Here is a 15,127-nt window from a genome sequence, read left to right on the forward strand (position 1 = left end):
TTTCTGTTCCAAAATCTTTGTCGCTAAAAACTCATCTCATCTTAAACCCTCTTATGAACAAATTGAATTACACAATTTCTGAATCTCTTCATACTGTCAATGATGGGAAAATAATCACAATAATTGAAAATAATTCTAATAAGACCATTGTTGTGAATAAGAATACAAAAATTGGAAATCTTGAAAATGTCGACTATGACAATATTTTTGCTTCTACTGAGCATAATTACCATGTAAACAGCCTAACCATGCAAGAGGTAATTGAATTAAGAAAAAAAGAACTCAATGAATCTGACTTCAAAATCGAACACCTTAAGGAACCTGATAGGAGTAATATTCTTAAAATGCTTATGAAAAACAGTAGGGTGTTTTCAAAGTCTTACCAAACTCTTGGCTCGACTAATGCGGTCACACCTGAATTTAATTTGTTGCATAATTTTCCAATTCAATCAAAGCCATATCCAATTCCTAGCATTGCAAAGGATTTTGCCAAGCAGGAAATAAAAATTTTACTCGACTCTGAAATTATCGTCCCAAGTTCTTTAAATTATTGTTTTCCGGTCATTTTCGTAAGAAAAAAACCATTTGAGGTCGATCCTAAAAAACAAAAATTCAGAATGGTAATAGATTATCGTCTCTTAAATTGCGTCACTCAGTCGTTCAAAATTTGTTTACCTTTGATTACAGACATTTTACACGACATTGCTGGAAAGGAATATTATTGTGTACTTGACTTAAAGTCGGCATTCTTCCAAATTCAACTTAGGGATGAAGATGTACACAAGCTTGCATTTTGTTGTGAATTAGGAAATTTTGCTCCTAAACGATTACCTTTTGTCAGTGTCAATTCAACATCGTATTTTCATAGTTTGATTCTAAAATGCCTAGGAGATATCAAGGGTCCCAATGTACAGTTTTTCTCGACGATATTATTGTTGCAGGGAATTCAATTCAGGAACTTTGTTCATGGCTTCAAAAAGTTTTTGACAGACTTATTCAGTTTAATTTAACACTCGATCCTGCGAAATTACAGCTTTGTAAACAGGAAATAACCTATCTGGGATTTAATGTACGTAAAAATGGCTTTTCACCATCTTCTGACAATGTAACTAAATTGTTGGAATTACCTATTCCTAAAAATGTAAAACAGGTCCAAGCTTTTCTTGGAATGATCAATTATTTTCGTCACATGATTTATGACTTTGCTAAGATTGTCCATCCAATTGTAAAATTACCAAAAAAAAAAATTCTACATTTATATGGGATGATGAGTGTCAAGAAGCTTTTAATACCATTCAGCATGCTCTGCTTAAAAAACCCACTTTGAAAAATATTGTCGAATCAGAAACACTTTATCTTGTAACGGATGCTAGTAAAATTGCTCTTTGCGGAATTCTTATGCAGTTGCACAACAATAAATTTTTTCCGGTCGAATTCTATTCAAGACAACTTTTACCCTCAGAATCTAGATATCCTTCAATTAGAAGAGAATTGCTAGGTATTTATGATTCTGTTAAACATTTTCAACAACATCTTCTTGGGGGGAAATCTTTTGTAATATTAACTGATTCAAAACCTTTAACATATCATTTGAAATTGGATAAGCAACCTGAGATTGTTGCGAGGTGGTTTATGTATTTGCAGCAATTTAACTACAGACTTGAACACATAATAGGCATAAAAAATCCTTCTGATTATCTTTCAAGAGTAATTAGTTCTAATTTGGTTGTAAACTACATTAATATCTTTGAGGCAAATCCTAATTTAACTTTGGAAAACATAGCCAAAAAACAAAGGGAGTCTAAAGATACTAAATGTATTATTGACAAACTAGATGCTAATGATGAATTTATTTGTAAGAGATTTTTTATTAATAAGGATAACAATGTACTAATGATCAGAATAAACCCAAAACACAAGCCACACAGAACTTTAGTCAGAATTTTCATGCCAAACTCTTTAATCTTAGAATGCCTTAAGTCTGCACATGCTTCACATTTTGGTATTACTAAAACATATGATTTTCTTAAGAAGACTTACTCCTGGTATGGGATGCTAAAAGACACAAAAACTTTTGTAACAACTGTAGTGCTTGCCTGGAAGATAAACCTAAAGCAAAATTGACAACAACAAAATTTATTCAAAAGAGAGATCTCACCTGTGGTGAAATAATTGCAATTGATGTTGTGGGAAAACTACCTAGGTCACACGATCAAAAATTTTATATTTTAACAATCATTGATCATTTTTCCAGGTATTTGGAAGCTGTACCCTTAAACAACATTAAATCTTCCACCATAATTTCTACCTTGAATCAGTATTTCTCACGTTTTGGAATTCCAAAGACTCTGCTGTCTGACAATGCTCCTAACTTGAAGTCTTTGGAATTAGAACATTTTTTGAAATCACTCAATATTGAGCATAGAAATTCATCTATATACTATACACAGAGTAACGGGGTTATTGAAAGGACTCACAGAATTATGAAAGAAAGCCTGTCTGCTATGTCCAACTCTGTTTGTGAGTGGTCCGATAGGTTACTTTTTTTAAGCTTCATTATAATAGTTCCAAAAATTCTGTTACTAAATTTACACCCGCTGAAATATTCTTTGGTAGGAATCTGAACTTACCTTCTACACTGACTACTCAATCTAATGAGGGGGAAAGCCCATCTAAATATCTAAAATTGCTCAAAGAACATATTCTAGAGACTAGGGAAATGGTAAAATTTAATGAAAATGAGTATTTTTCTAAACATCTGAAATACATTAAAGGTCGTGCCATTCCTAACTTTGAAGTGGGAGATGAAATATTTGTAGAAATACCTTCTCACACAAACACCTTTTGTGCAAAATATGATGGTCCTCATACAATCACTAGAAAACTGAGAAATGACAATTATCTCATTGAATTTCATGATGATAGCAGGGACTTGATTAAAAAATACCATGTTAGTAAACTGTTTTTACAAGTACCTCTAAATGCAAAATTGACAAATGCTCAAAATGAAAGTACTGGTGAAATAAATATTGAAAATGAGGTAAACAATCATGTCACAAATGACATTTAGCAAATCCATGAATTATAAAAACTTCTACAAAATATTTTTTGCATGAAGAAATTTGTACTAATCTGTTTTGTCAATGCATAGGTGGTCGGTGCAATTTTTTTTGTTTTTGTCTTCTATTTGGTATATTTTTGGGAAATGTATTTTCTAGTATTTTGAGAGCTCGCAAAATAGACAGTCGTTTTTTGTCTGGCTGGTCCGAATCTTCCATTGTTTGTGAAAATATAGTTGGTCAAAAATATCCAAAAATTTTTTTCATTTCAACTTAAGTTCACATATCCTTGGTCAGTATCTTGCTTTCATAGATCAACAGAGACTAATTTGTTTTTAGTGAACCGCATTAATCCACCAAATATGAACATTGATATAAACGTGAAAATGTATATTTGTTTTTTCTCTTATGTATGTGATTATGAATATTTGCAATATGATATATGATTGAGAAGTAGTATCCAAAAATTCATGTGACAAATGTACTCAAAAATGATGAGCAATGAAAAGCAGTAAATGAGCAAAGTGCAAAACTTCTTCGGTTGATACTGTATTTAATGAATTTGTGGATGATTGAAAATTTTTTTTTTTCCTTTCACACATTTGAATGCCAGAGTTCTCTTATGTTTTTCAACTTATGCTGGAATTTATTCAAAAAATTTTTTATGTATCATGACAAGGAGAAAATTTTATTGGTATTTTTGATGAAAGTCAATATGACTTAAGGTACTATAAGCGTTATTTATGTTTTGTGTTTGTGTATTATTGCTGGTTTATATGTGTCTATGCATTCGGATTCTTGATGTTTTGTACATATCAACGGTCTGTCAACTTTTCACTCTCTGGTTTCAACAGTCTGCAATTGGACTTTTTCTGTGATTTTTTCTCTTGCGGGGGAGGAATGTGACAACCCTGTTCGTCACACCCTCCTCCAAACGTGGTTCGACCTCCATGTGAAACACACCTCCAGTCACCTGCCTCGCATTTTCGCTCCTACGTTTGCACGCCGCTAATAACTGCAACCACTCAGTTAACTGAATCTCATCATGCTGTTTTTTCCCATGTGGCGGCAGTTTGGATCAAATTGAATGAAAATGTAGTTGGAAGAAAAGTTGTTCGTGTCGCGACTCCCGGACACTTTATTGGTGTTCGGGGGTTTCGCTGGATGTGTGGTTTTTTGAGCTGAGGCTGATGCCTACTAGAACACCAGATTTTTGTTTGTGAGAACGATCGTCTCACAAAAGTATTGGCCCATATTATCACAAAAGTATTAAGTTGGATGCCGATCGTGAATCGGCATCCAACTTAATCCGTTGAAACCTCCTGTCTAATACATTGAAGATGACGACATCTAAGTAAATAATATATAATGAAATCGTGTGCGGGGCGATTTCAAAATTTCCTATAAAAAATTGAGTGCTTCGCCATCTCCGAACTTTTGCAAATTGGTATTTAAAAAAAAGATGGCAAACATGCCATCATTCTTCACGTATTACATCGGACAGGTCGTATAATCCAATTTTTTGACTCTACAACTTTTTTTGCAATTTCACTGATCAACAAATTGTAATATGTAATTTTTTTGCCTCCACGTGATCATTGTTTTATAAAATATGAGTTTATTTGAATAGTAATTGTCTTAAACAATGTTTTACTCTTGTGTACCATACATGTGCTGATCAGCATCTTTTAATATCATATTTTCAAAATGGCCATTTCTTAATCTTTAACATTTTAAACTATACGATCATGATTTGCAATGTACTCTTATATACTCTCAATGAATAAACTAGCTTTAATGTTTTTTAAATTATTCTCTGGTATTATTTGTGAAATGTGGATAAATTCTTTATCATTAGTATTCTTTAGCATTGCTACAATTCCATATCTTTGAAGCATTCATGGACTTAGCGGAGCCTTTGAAAAAAAAAAGTGGGAATGTTCGTCAGTATGGTACATTATTTATGAAAATCATTATGCTTACATGATGAAAGGAAAAACTGTAAAAAGTAAGTGTGGGAATTTTAACGGGAAGGAAGAAAGATCAGTTTTCGTGAAAAGCGAGCGTCTTTTTTTTAAAAAAATTTAAGTAGAAAGTTGCATTTAGCTCAATTGCACGACACACAGTACGTGTATAGAGGAAGTGGGCTAAAGAAAATCAGCCGAATCTGAGTATAACGGCAGGGTGGGAGAAGTAGTAGGTTAATTCTATGACGGGGATCGAGCCCGGGACTTCTGTGTAAATAAACAGTGACCCTTCCTCTAAATCAAAAGGAACACTTTGGAAGGGATACTAGAAAAAGCTGCCATCAGGATTCTGGATTTGCAATAATTTTACGTTAACTAACATCGTACTTGAAAAACATCTTTACTATTAAAATGTGCGCATGTGTCTGTGTGAGTGCCTGTGTCTGTAACCCTATCTCCCCCAGACTGGCAATGTCTTACCAGGTCTATATTAATACCGTTGGATGCAGGACATCAAGAAAGCCATTCCACCCTGTCTTGCCCCTCTAAACCTTAAGAGAGTTGAGATAAGGGTTCGGACATCCAGTTCGGAGAATTTCCTGAGGATATCTACGGATGTCCGGACATCCCGGAGTAAAAACAATAAAATCATCAATTGTCGCCCGGCGCAGGCGGCATTGAGCCACCGCAGAAGACGAGCTGGGGTTGGTGAGTGAAGCGAGCAGGGGGTCGAGCCCCCTAGTCACGGACGAAAGCTTGGGAAGCCACCAGGAATTGGTTCTATCTCAAATGCTGAAAATAATAATTGTTCTCGGATCTCGGTAGAAAGCAGTTTATCGGAGAAGTTGCAGAGCCAAGCAAAACAGCTTTTATTTCTTGTGTTCTTTATATATATTTTACTAAGACTAAGTCAATCCACCTATTACTAGAAATATTCCAATTTTAGTTTTTGCTCAATATTTTCCCTTTTTATTGCTACTTATTAAAAATGTTACCCAACTAAACATGACCTGAGTTTTCTCGATTGCTTTTCGTTACCAGCCGTTCTGAAGGTTGTACAGTGTATAAAAATACTTATTACGCATAGTGAGGACTATCCAAGCATTGAATTTTGAAGTACACATGTCGAAATTTCATCGCATTCTCCTTTACGTCTTATGAACAGTTCATTTCATAATTTAATTCATTTGTAGAAAATATCAACTTCCACCCCCCATTTAGTTATGATTAATGCATCATTGTATTAACTTTTTTACAACTAAAAGTTTAATATTGTCCCAATTAACAGCAGCAAACAGTTGACCTTTCCTAACTTAACCGAAAATAAAAAGTTGACGAAAAAAAGTTCAAAAAATTCTGAAAAGTAAAAGTAAGAAATAAAATATATTTACCAAAAGAAAGAATGCATAAAATCAGGTTAAGAATCACAGAAGTAATGCATGTAGCTATGGCATACAGACGAAGATTTTCCTTTTTTCTTCTCAAAGCCAAACTGTCAGTTAACTTCAAAGGAATATCCTCTGAAAAGAAAAAATAACAAATATTTTAAATACAGAGTTAGCATAAAAGAATATCTCGGTTTTAAAAATTTATATTTCAAAAACTATTACAGTTAGCACCATAAATGATACATTAAAATAAAGATGAATTCTCCAGGTTTCTTTTCACTCATAAATGCTTGATATGTGCGCCTTTCGTAACGCGTCACACATCTAACAAACATTTTGGAGTGCTTCACTGTCAATTTTTCGTAATGCTACATATACAGGGTGCGGAGAAAGTTCCCACAATTTTGTTTAAAACTTTTTTTTTTTTTTTTTTGGCGTTAAAATCGTATGCTTGCGATTTATTTGGCACATATTGTTTGTTGGCATTAAAAGTATTTGAGGTTTTTCTTTGTTAGTTCATTGTTCTTTGTTAGTTTTGTTCTTTATTAGTTTATTGAGTTAGTGAGCTATGAATCGTGAAAATGGACGTGTTACTGTCGTTGAATTACACAAGAAGAGAATGAAAACAACCGATATTATTCGAACGACTGAATTCAAGAGTAAATCAGTCTATGACGCTGTGAAACGCTACAAGGAGACTGGAGGGACTGCCGACCGTCCACGGAGTAGTCGTCCAACCACTGCAAAATGCCTGGAATGAGAAATAATAACGGTGGATGCGAGCGCGAGCGTCGTCGGCAATTTCAGACTGCGGCTCCGTAAATGTATTGAAGCCCAAGCAGCCAATTTTGAACAATTGTTATAACTTTTTTGTTTAATGTTATTATTATTGTTTCAATAAAGAGTTTTTATTGCTTTAAATTGTTGATTTGTTGAATTATGCGTTACTTACAGCCTATTGAAATATCTAATAAAATTGTAGGAACTTTCTCCGCACCCTGTATGCGATCTTTCAGTTCTTGCAATGTTGTAGGCAACGGTGGTGTATATACACTGTCTTTGACAAAACCCCATTTTAAAAAATTACATGGGGTTAGGTTTGAGGATCTGGCTAGCCAACCAATAAAGGGTAAATCGTCCTCACCTGCACTGCCAATCCAGCGTTGCGGAACGTCAGTGGCGCAGCGAAGGGGGGAAACACCCCGCAGAGGTCTTGGTTTTAACATTGTTGCGAATCCTAATATACAGTAGTTGATATACCTGTAAGGACTGTTGTGATTAAAAAAAAAACCCTCCAGGAAGAATTTCTAGTTGCGCTAGTGCGAAACGTGCACGTTTAAGTAGTTTCGTACGTTCCAAAAAAAAAAAAAAAACTTGGACAATTAATCTTTATTTTTATGTATCATTTATAGTGGTAAGTATAATACATGTAGTTTATGGAATATAAATCTTTAAAACCGGTATATTCTATTATGCAAACGCAATATTTCATACAGAGTTCACCTTTTAGTAATTTAATACGATGTATTGAAATAGATTTCTTATTATGAATTTGGTATGAAATGAAAAAATAAACAACAGTACTTTGCGCTGACACTCTTAACTAATAATTCTACTGTTAAAAAAAGCAATAACATGAGCAATCAGAAGAACGTTGTTTTCTTAAAGTACTTATTTTTGGTGGAAATTGCTATAAAAATTTTAGAGGCATGATTTCAGAGGTAATTTTAAGAGATAGGTAAGGACTGAAGATTTTTTCATATACTTTACTTTTTCTTACTTTAGAAGATCTACTTAACCTAAAAATACGTACAGGTAATTCCTATTCCAATACGTACTAGGAACAGTTTGAAAACCAAGGCATTCAGAAAGTCGGCTCAAAAATAATGTTTGACATTACAGGAGTAGGGGGGAAAGGGGGTAGTACGTTTAATCGAATAAGTGTTTGCATCTTGATTTGCTACGGAGATTTAATAATCATTGAACTAACTCAAAAAAAGCATGATAAATTCATTAACTTACTGAAAGTTAGTATAGATTTTGTTTGTAAATTTTCTGAATCAGAAGATTTTATAAATAAAAACTGAAAAATAAATGCAGTAGGATCTCGATTAACCCAAGTGATTGGGACCGGACCTCCTTCGGTAAATCGAAAATTCCGGATAAGAGATTCTGAAAAATGACTGTCAGGACACATAGAACATATTCATATTTACCACGTAACTTTCTAGATATGTTTTTGCATAATTATAAGCAAATTTGTTCAGCTTATAATTATGCAAAACACATAGTCACTTGTCACATTGTACTTGCTGACACAAGTCAGCAAGTACGATGTAAATTTAATAAGATATAATAGAGTAAAATGTAGTCTTTTTTGTATTGTTAACAATACAGTCAATTGTAATTATTGTTCTTTAACATTAAATATCAATACATATTAAAAAAATAACTTATCAAAATCATACTTTTCTTTCATATTCGATCGCTTTCAAATTTAATGGCATTTTGAAAACTAGAATTATTTAGTGGTCCACTTACTGGTGAGTTTAAGGAAAAAAACAGAAATCATAGAAATGTATGGATAATGTGTGTCTGTAGTGGAAATAGCTGCCTCTGGTGATCTTGAAGTGATATTTTTTTACTTACAAAAAAAATAATCAAGAAGTCATTAAATCAACTCATGTTAAGCAGGTTTCTACTAAAAGAGGTTTGGATGATTGATATTCTACTATAGTTCTGTCAAAGTAGCTTATAAACCACTGTAAATAGGTACAGTTCAAAACTAAAGCATCATTGACAAGTAATAACCAAAGATAAAGCATTAACTTTTCGTAATGTGCAAAGAAGATCAGTAACAATAAAATGTTAGTCTCAATTTTACTTTTACTAAAAATATAATTTTTCTTAACTTTCACAATGTTTTCGTAAAGGACTATTACTCGATATGCAGAAACACAATACCCAATAATTTTCCGCTGGATTGAGAAACTGATATATATATATATATATATGACAAAAATCTGAACAAAAGAAATTACTAAAATATATATTTTGAAATCAAATTTTCAATTAATCTCCGTTGTAACGGTTCTAGAATTTATATCGTTGTATTCCATTAGGATTTACAATCGTTCTTCTACAATCGCTTCATTTTGACAACCACGTGGTTTTCTGGATTTGCTCAAGAATCTCTTCCGCCAATTTTGGGATTAGTTTCTGTAGTTGAGTAAACTATAATTATTTTCTTATTTATCAACAGTTCGTTTCTATCTAGGCTATATTAGAACAGTCTAGTTCAGCGGTGCCCAACTTATGGCCCGCGTGTCACATCCGGCCTGCAAAGTTAATCCTTGTGTTTTGTTGTTTTGTCCAATGTCACACATCGAAAAGCATGATTGATGACGATGTCACAAATTTGGAGCCAAATACTCAGCAATTTGTTTCTGAAACACATGCGTTTAGTAAAATAAGCATCAAGGTAATGATAACAATTAGTGGTCTGTAATTGTCTTTCCTTTTCCATATTTTCCCATGCTATTTAGAAAAGAATGAAGTGTTTTGAATTTTTGTATTTGTCTGAACCGCGAGAATGATTTCAATGTAAGGTGCAGCCCTCGGGTAGAAAAGGTTGGACACAGCTGCTCTAGTTCTATATGCACATGGGCATGTTTACAGATGATACTGTAGATGGACACTTAAACTGGCTTTCAAAAGTTTCAATATTATTGTATTATATTTACAAAGAAAAGGGATAAATTTCGAGGGGATTTACTTTTCATTCGAAACAAAAAGCTACATTAAAATATATACATAAACAATTATTTTAACGAACTTCTTTTTATGTTATACATCAAATGTTTATTTTTTTTTCTGGGCAACGATTGAAGAATTTTTCACGTAAAAAAGCTACAAAATTAACTGCATAAAAATCGTAATTGTTGTTGCTGTTCGTATCTGCATATTCATTTATTTAGCCTTATTTATTTTATTCCGATGCCGTGGTATGTACGTACTTAAACTCCTTTACTCCTTAAAATGATGAAAAAGCTAAGATTAGTAACATTTAGTGCTTTAATCAAGCATTTTAAGTTTGAAAGAAATTGAAATCAAACTTTAATTAAACGCAATTCTGAAAAACTAAACACATAATAATTAACGGTGAAGCTCGTATGATTTCACAAGAACGTTTTTCATCGTGTTATCAATTTGAATTCAAATTTCTACGTTTCTTTCATTCAGTATATCTTTACTACAGTTAAGTACAAGAACAGTATTTTTTTTATTGGGTGCTTTTAAATTTTGTCTTCAACCGGAAAAAATCTCATACAAATAAAAAAGAATCGATAGCTCAGACTGAAATACTCAGACTTAACGATAGCTCAGACTGTAAACAAGTTAACATCATGATAGTTAACTTTTCAGGAGGCAATAAAAACATATAAGGTTTATAGCACGTTACGGGGGTAACAAATTAATGCCCTTTGCCTCCCCCCCCGGAAAAATTTGAAATGAGGACGCTGTATGTGACGGATTTTCTTGATTTCTGTGCTCATATTCAGGTTATAAATGAGCCCTTTCTAAGCGCTTTCTTTATCTATACATATACATGAAAGATTTTAAAAAATTCGGAGTCAACCAAACTCGCGACCTACCCCCCAGTGTTTTGACCTTGCAATGACTAAATGGACTTCGCTATTGTACTAAAAGTATATATTAATACAATTTTTTGGAGGAGCCCCAAAATCAGATTTTTGCTGGGGGGGGGGGGCCGAAAATTTGAATTTAATCTAATTGTCCCAACAAGGTTTTGGAGAACAACTCGTTTCAAAAAACGCTAAGAAATATTCGTCTTACCTTAACACGAAATGCGTCTTCTAAAACTGAATAATTATTTTCAGTAAGTGAGGCAATATCCCTTAAACGTGCACCAACTACATCTGTATGCTACAAAACCTTCTCTGGACATAGTATTTATTTTTCAGACTTGAGAAACTCCCTTCCAACTATTAAAAATAATTTCATAATCTATTGCAATTCTGACCTCTTGTGATTTCTGAAAGAATGATTTTGAAGAAATACATCAAAATGTAAGTAAGAACTATCGTTTTAATGTGATATTCTTGTGTCTTTAAGTTCTAAAGGACCACTTTATTTAATTCGAACACAATTTTTTTAAAACTTTTAAACAGCATTTTCAGCAATAACTTAGCTCATCAAATTCTAGGCTCTGACGTTTTTAGCATTTGTGATTTTTGAATATGACTTATTAGTAAAGGAAAATATTCAAGATGTTTTCTTTGTGAGCTCCAGATGCAATAAAGGTATTAGGTAAAGCCCGCCAAATTTCTTCTTTTTCTTCCTTTTTTTACTTAATATTTAAAACGGTATACAAGGCGCAATCTGCGCTCAATAACCTGATCTGCCTGAAGGGTCAAAAAAAAAAGCCGTTTATCAAAAAAAGTATACATTTTCTTAAACTTTTGCTTAGTTTTGGTGCCTATTACTCCGATAAATTGATAGACTGTAATGGCATCTAGTACTAATTAGATTTTGGCACCAATTGCTTTAGGGGAGGTGCAGTGGAACGCTTTTCTCTCTAAGCTTAGTGCTATATCACGGGAATTGATTCAAGGAATTATATGAAAATTAGTTGGGTAACGGGCACTAGTCACACATGCTTAAGACATCGCTCTCAGGTTAACTCAATTTTCTGAGCCTTTTAATGTATTTAGACTTTTTAAACTATTTTTCTCTCATGCAGCTACATCTAAAGTTTGGCTGCTTCTGGATATTCTGAGTAAGTTAATTCTATTTTTATTCGCTCAATTTCGAAAAAAGGTCCAACCCCCCAGTAACAGGCACCGAAAAATCAGATGGAGATCAGACACCGATTTGATGACACACAGTAACAGATTGGATGAGGAACGGATGACCAAATTCCTTTTTACTCTTCAAAATCTGCAAAAAAAATTTTTTTTTGAACTAAAGCCTTAATAAATTCAAATGAACATAAAACACCAGCTGACCTCGTGCTGACTGTTTATAACCTTCCACCAGTGTCTTGTAAATACCAACTGGCTTATAAAATTCACTCTGATAATACTAGATGTACCGTATTCATGGGCCACAGTATTGCCCTCCTAAAAGGCTTGTTATTTAAATTCAAACTTATGAATGTCTGTTACTGGACCCTTGTGTGTTACTGGGGACCTTATAACATATACAGCCGTCCTCTGTTGAGAATTGGTGCTGATTAGCTTGTGGCCCCAGTTGCTCCCAGGGTCAATTTTTGTTTCGTATACAGACTCCTACACATAAATAGTAATACAGGAAAGTAAACAAAATGTTGCATACAGATTTAAAAAAATAAAAAAACCTATCGAAATACTGCTGATTAATTTTTTAGCGTTAATCTCTCGAACGAGATTTATTGAAACTCAGAATAACTATAACGAAAATTTATAGTATGCAGTAAGATAAACAAGTGTCTTTGCATCAAGGAAATAGAGAAATTAATGAATCATACTAATTAAGGCAGAAGATTTAAAAAGATCACCCATTGGTATCAAAACATTACAAATCGTAAACAGAACCACGAAAGAAGGGAAATGTTATAAATGGTGTGATCATATTTTTAAGGATCATTAATTAATGAATTCATCATGAACTACAAATAAATTTTGAAATGACAGGTATTTTATTTTAGTTTGGAAGGAAGTTCTAATTTACAAAGACATCAGAACTGATCTGTAGGCGAGAGGGTTGTACCTTGGGACGTTTGTACCTTGGGACACTGCTAATTTCTAAGAATCTATTTTTAGCAGCCATGTTTTTGTAATCTCTAATAGTAACTTTCACTACTAAATGGAGTCATAGTAAATATCAGCATCAAATGAGTAAAATTGACGATTTTGTGAGAGGAAGAAAATTTCATGACTCAAAAGTAAATATTTTCTTCATTTTTATTTCATTTTCTGTCTTTATAATTGTGAATTTAATCAACTGAATTTCATTTTGTGATAAAAGACAAGTACTTTAAATAATTAACGTATGAGAAAATAATGATAGTGCAACTAGATTGACCATCGTTTTGGTTTTTCTGAAACCACGTGCTGATTGTACCTTGCGACAGCCAAACATTTTGTACCTTAGGACAGGTTCCAAGGTACAACATATGCATGATTCTTAATAATTAAGATATGTTTCGGAACATGGAACAATGTTCTAATCTTATGTAGTCTTTTAAACACATTTAATGTTAGATAATACTTCATAACTCATTATTAATAATTAATTATTAAATATTCATAATTTCATTCACTACAAAGAATTTTTTTTCTGGTGCAAAATTGGTTCACGTATATGGCTGTTTCGTGAATCATGAAGGCTTTCCAATAGTGCAACAGGATGTGTCCCAAGGTACAATATTATGTTGTATCTTGGGACAGCTTGGAACTTTCACTTTAAATGGCTGGCAACATTTTATTTTCAAACTGTTTGAATTTTAAAAAATATATTGCACAGAAGTATGTTGGGGTATTTTAATGTGACTTTTCAATTTCAAACTTGATTCAAATGATTGACCTTAAAAATTAAAATATGAAAAGTGTCCCAAGGTACAACAATCTCCTCTACTCCTGCTCCTCTCCAGACTTGATGGTTGACAAGTTTTGCGTGAGACTAGCGAAAGAAATTTCTTCCAATGCTTCGTATTAAAATCTATCACGTGACTTGGATCTTTCCTTCACGAATGACATTCTTCATTCCCTCCATTTTCTCTTCTCAATGACTTGAACGCAATGAGCTAATGAGAGATTTGAAAATTTTTCAAATTTTGAATATATCACCCTTGATATTTTATAGTTGAGCAATAACTTAAAAAGCTGAAATATATTTTACTCATTGAACAGAGAAACATGAAGCAATACTATTTTTCATTATACAGTATTTAATTAAGCATACCTAACTAACTTCGTTTAGGACATTGACAGAAACTAAAATTTTGAAAAGAAAAATTGTCTGAGGTGTATTAAAAAAAACTTTAGTTTTATTTCTGTTTTTGAAATTATTAAAAATTGTTTGGGAAAACTGAACTGAAACTTTAACAAATTTCAATGGGAAATGCACATTTTAAAACATTCATTTTTAATCGACACTCATTGCGTTTCTGAATTTCACATTGCGTAATATTGATCAATAATACATTTATGTATTTTTTCATTGCATAATTCAACGTCAGTTCAGAACAGTTATAACTACGAGTATGTATAACTCTTATTTCAGTGAATTAGTATTTTAAATCGACAAAAATACAAACGAGTGGAAATTTATACTGCCTGTGGCTCTAGCTTCTTTCAAATAATTGTAGCGTTATGATTTCCGACTTTTATTGAAATTGAGTCTTTACATTTTGTTTTATTGATTGTTTAAAAATAGTTACTCGTAAAACATTATACTTCAATACCTACTCACGTATATGCTTATTTTTCGAATTTAACTCTCATTATTTAGTTTTCCTTCCGTATTATGAGTTTATCTCTTTTATAGACAAATATGCATCTATCCCTGCTATATAGAACGTATTTTCCGAAAAAAATAGGTCTTAAAACCAATTCTCTATATTTTAAACTAAACTGTTCAATTTCTAAATTTTCAACGTACACCCTTTTATTATTATTAATTTTTAAATTTGTGTACAGTATACCTTCCG

At 32.7% G+C, this 15,127-nt stretch overlaps 1 protein-coding gene across 4 annotated transcripts in view; it reads right to left on the minus strand.

Moving 5' to 3' along the window:
- Positions 1-15,127, minus strand: part of LOC129219294 (transmembrane protein 163-like) — a 128,343-nt gene that overhangs the window by 44,775 nt on the left and 68,441 nt on the right. For all 4 annotated transcript variants that reach the window (XM_054853635.1, XM_054853636.1, XM_054853634.1 and 1 more), the window contains one exon: positions 6,418-6,546. In XM_054853635.1, coding sequence (XP_054709610.1) covers positions 6,418-6,546 — 129 coding nt within the window. The remainder of the gene's footprint in view (positions 1-6,417; positions 6,547-15,127) is intronic.

The sequence above is a fragment of the Uloborus diversus genome, chromosome 3 (genome assembly GCF_026930045.1).
Source record: "Uloborus diversus isolate 005 chromosome 3, Udiv.v.3.1, whole genome shotgun sequence".
NCBI lineage: Eukaryota > Metazoa > Arthropoda > Arachnida > Araneae > Uloboridae > Uloborus > Uloborus diversus.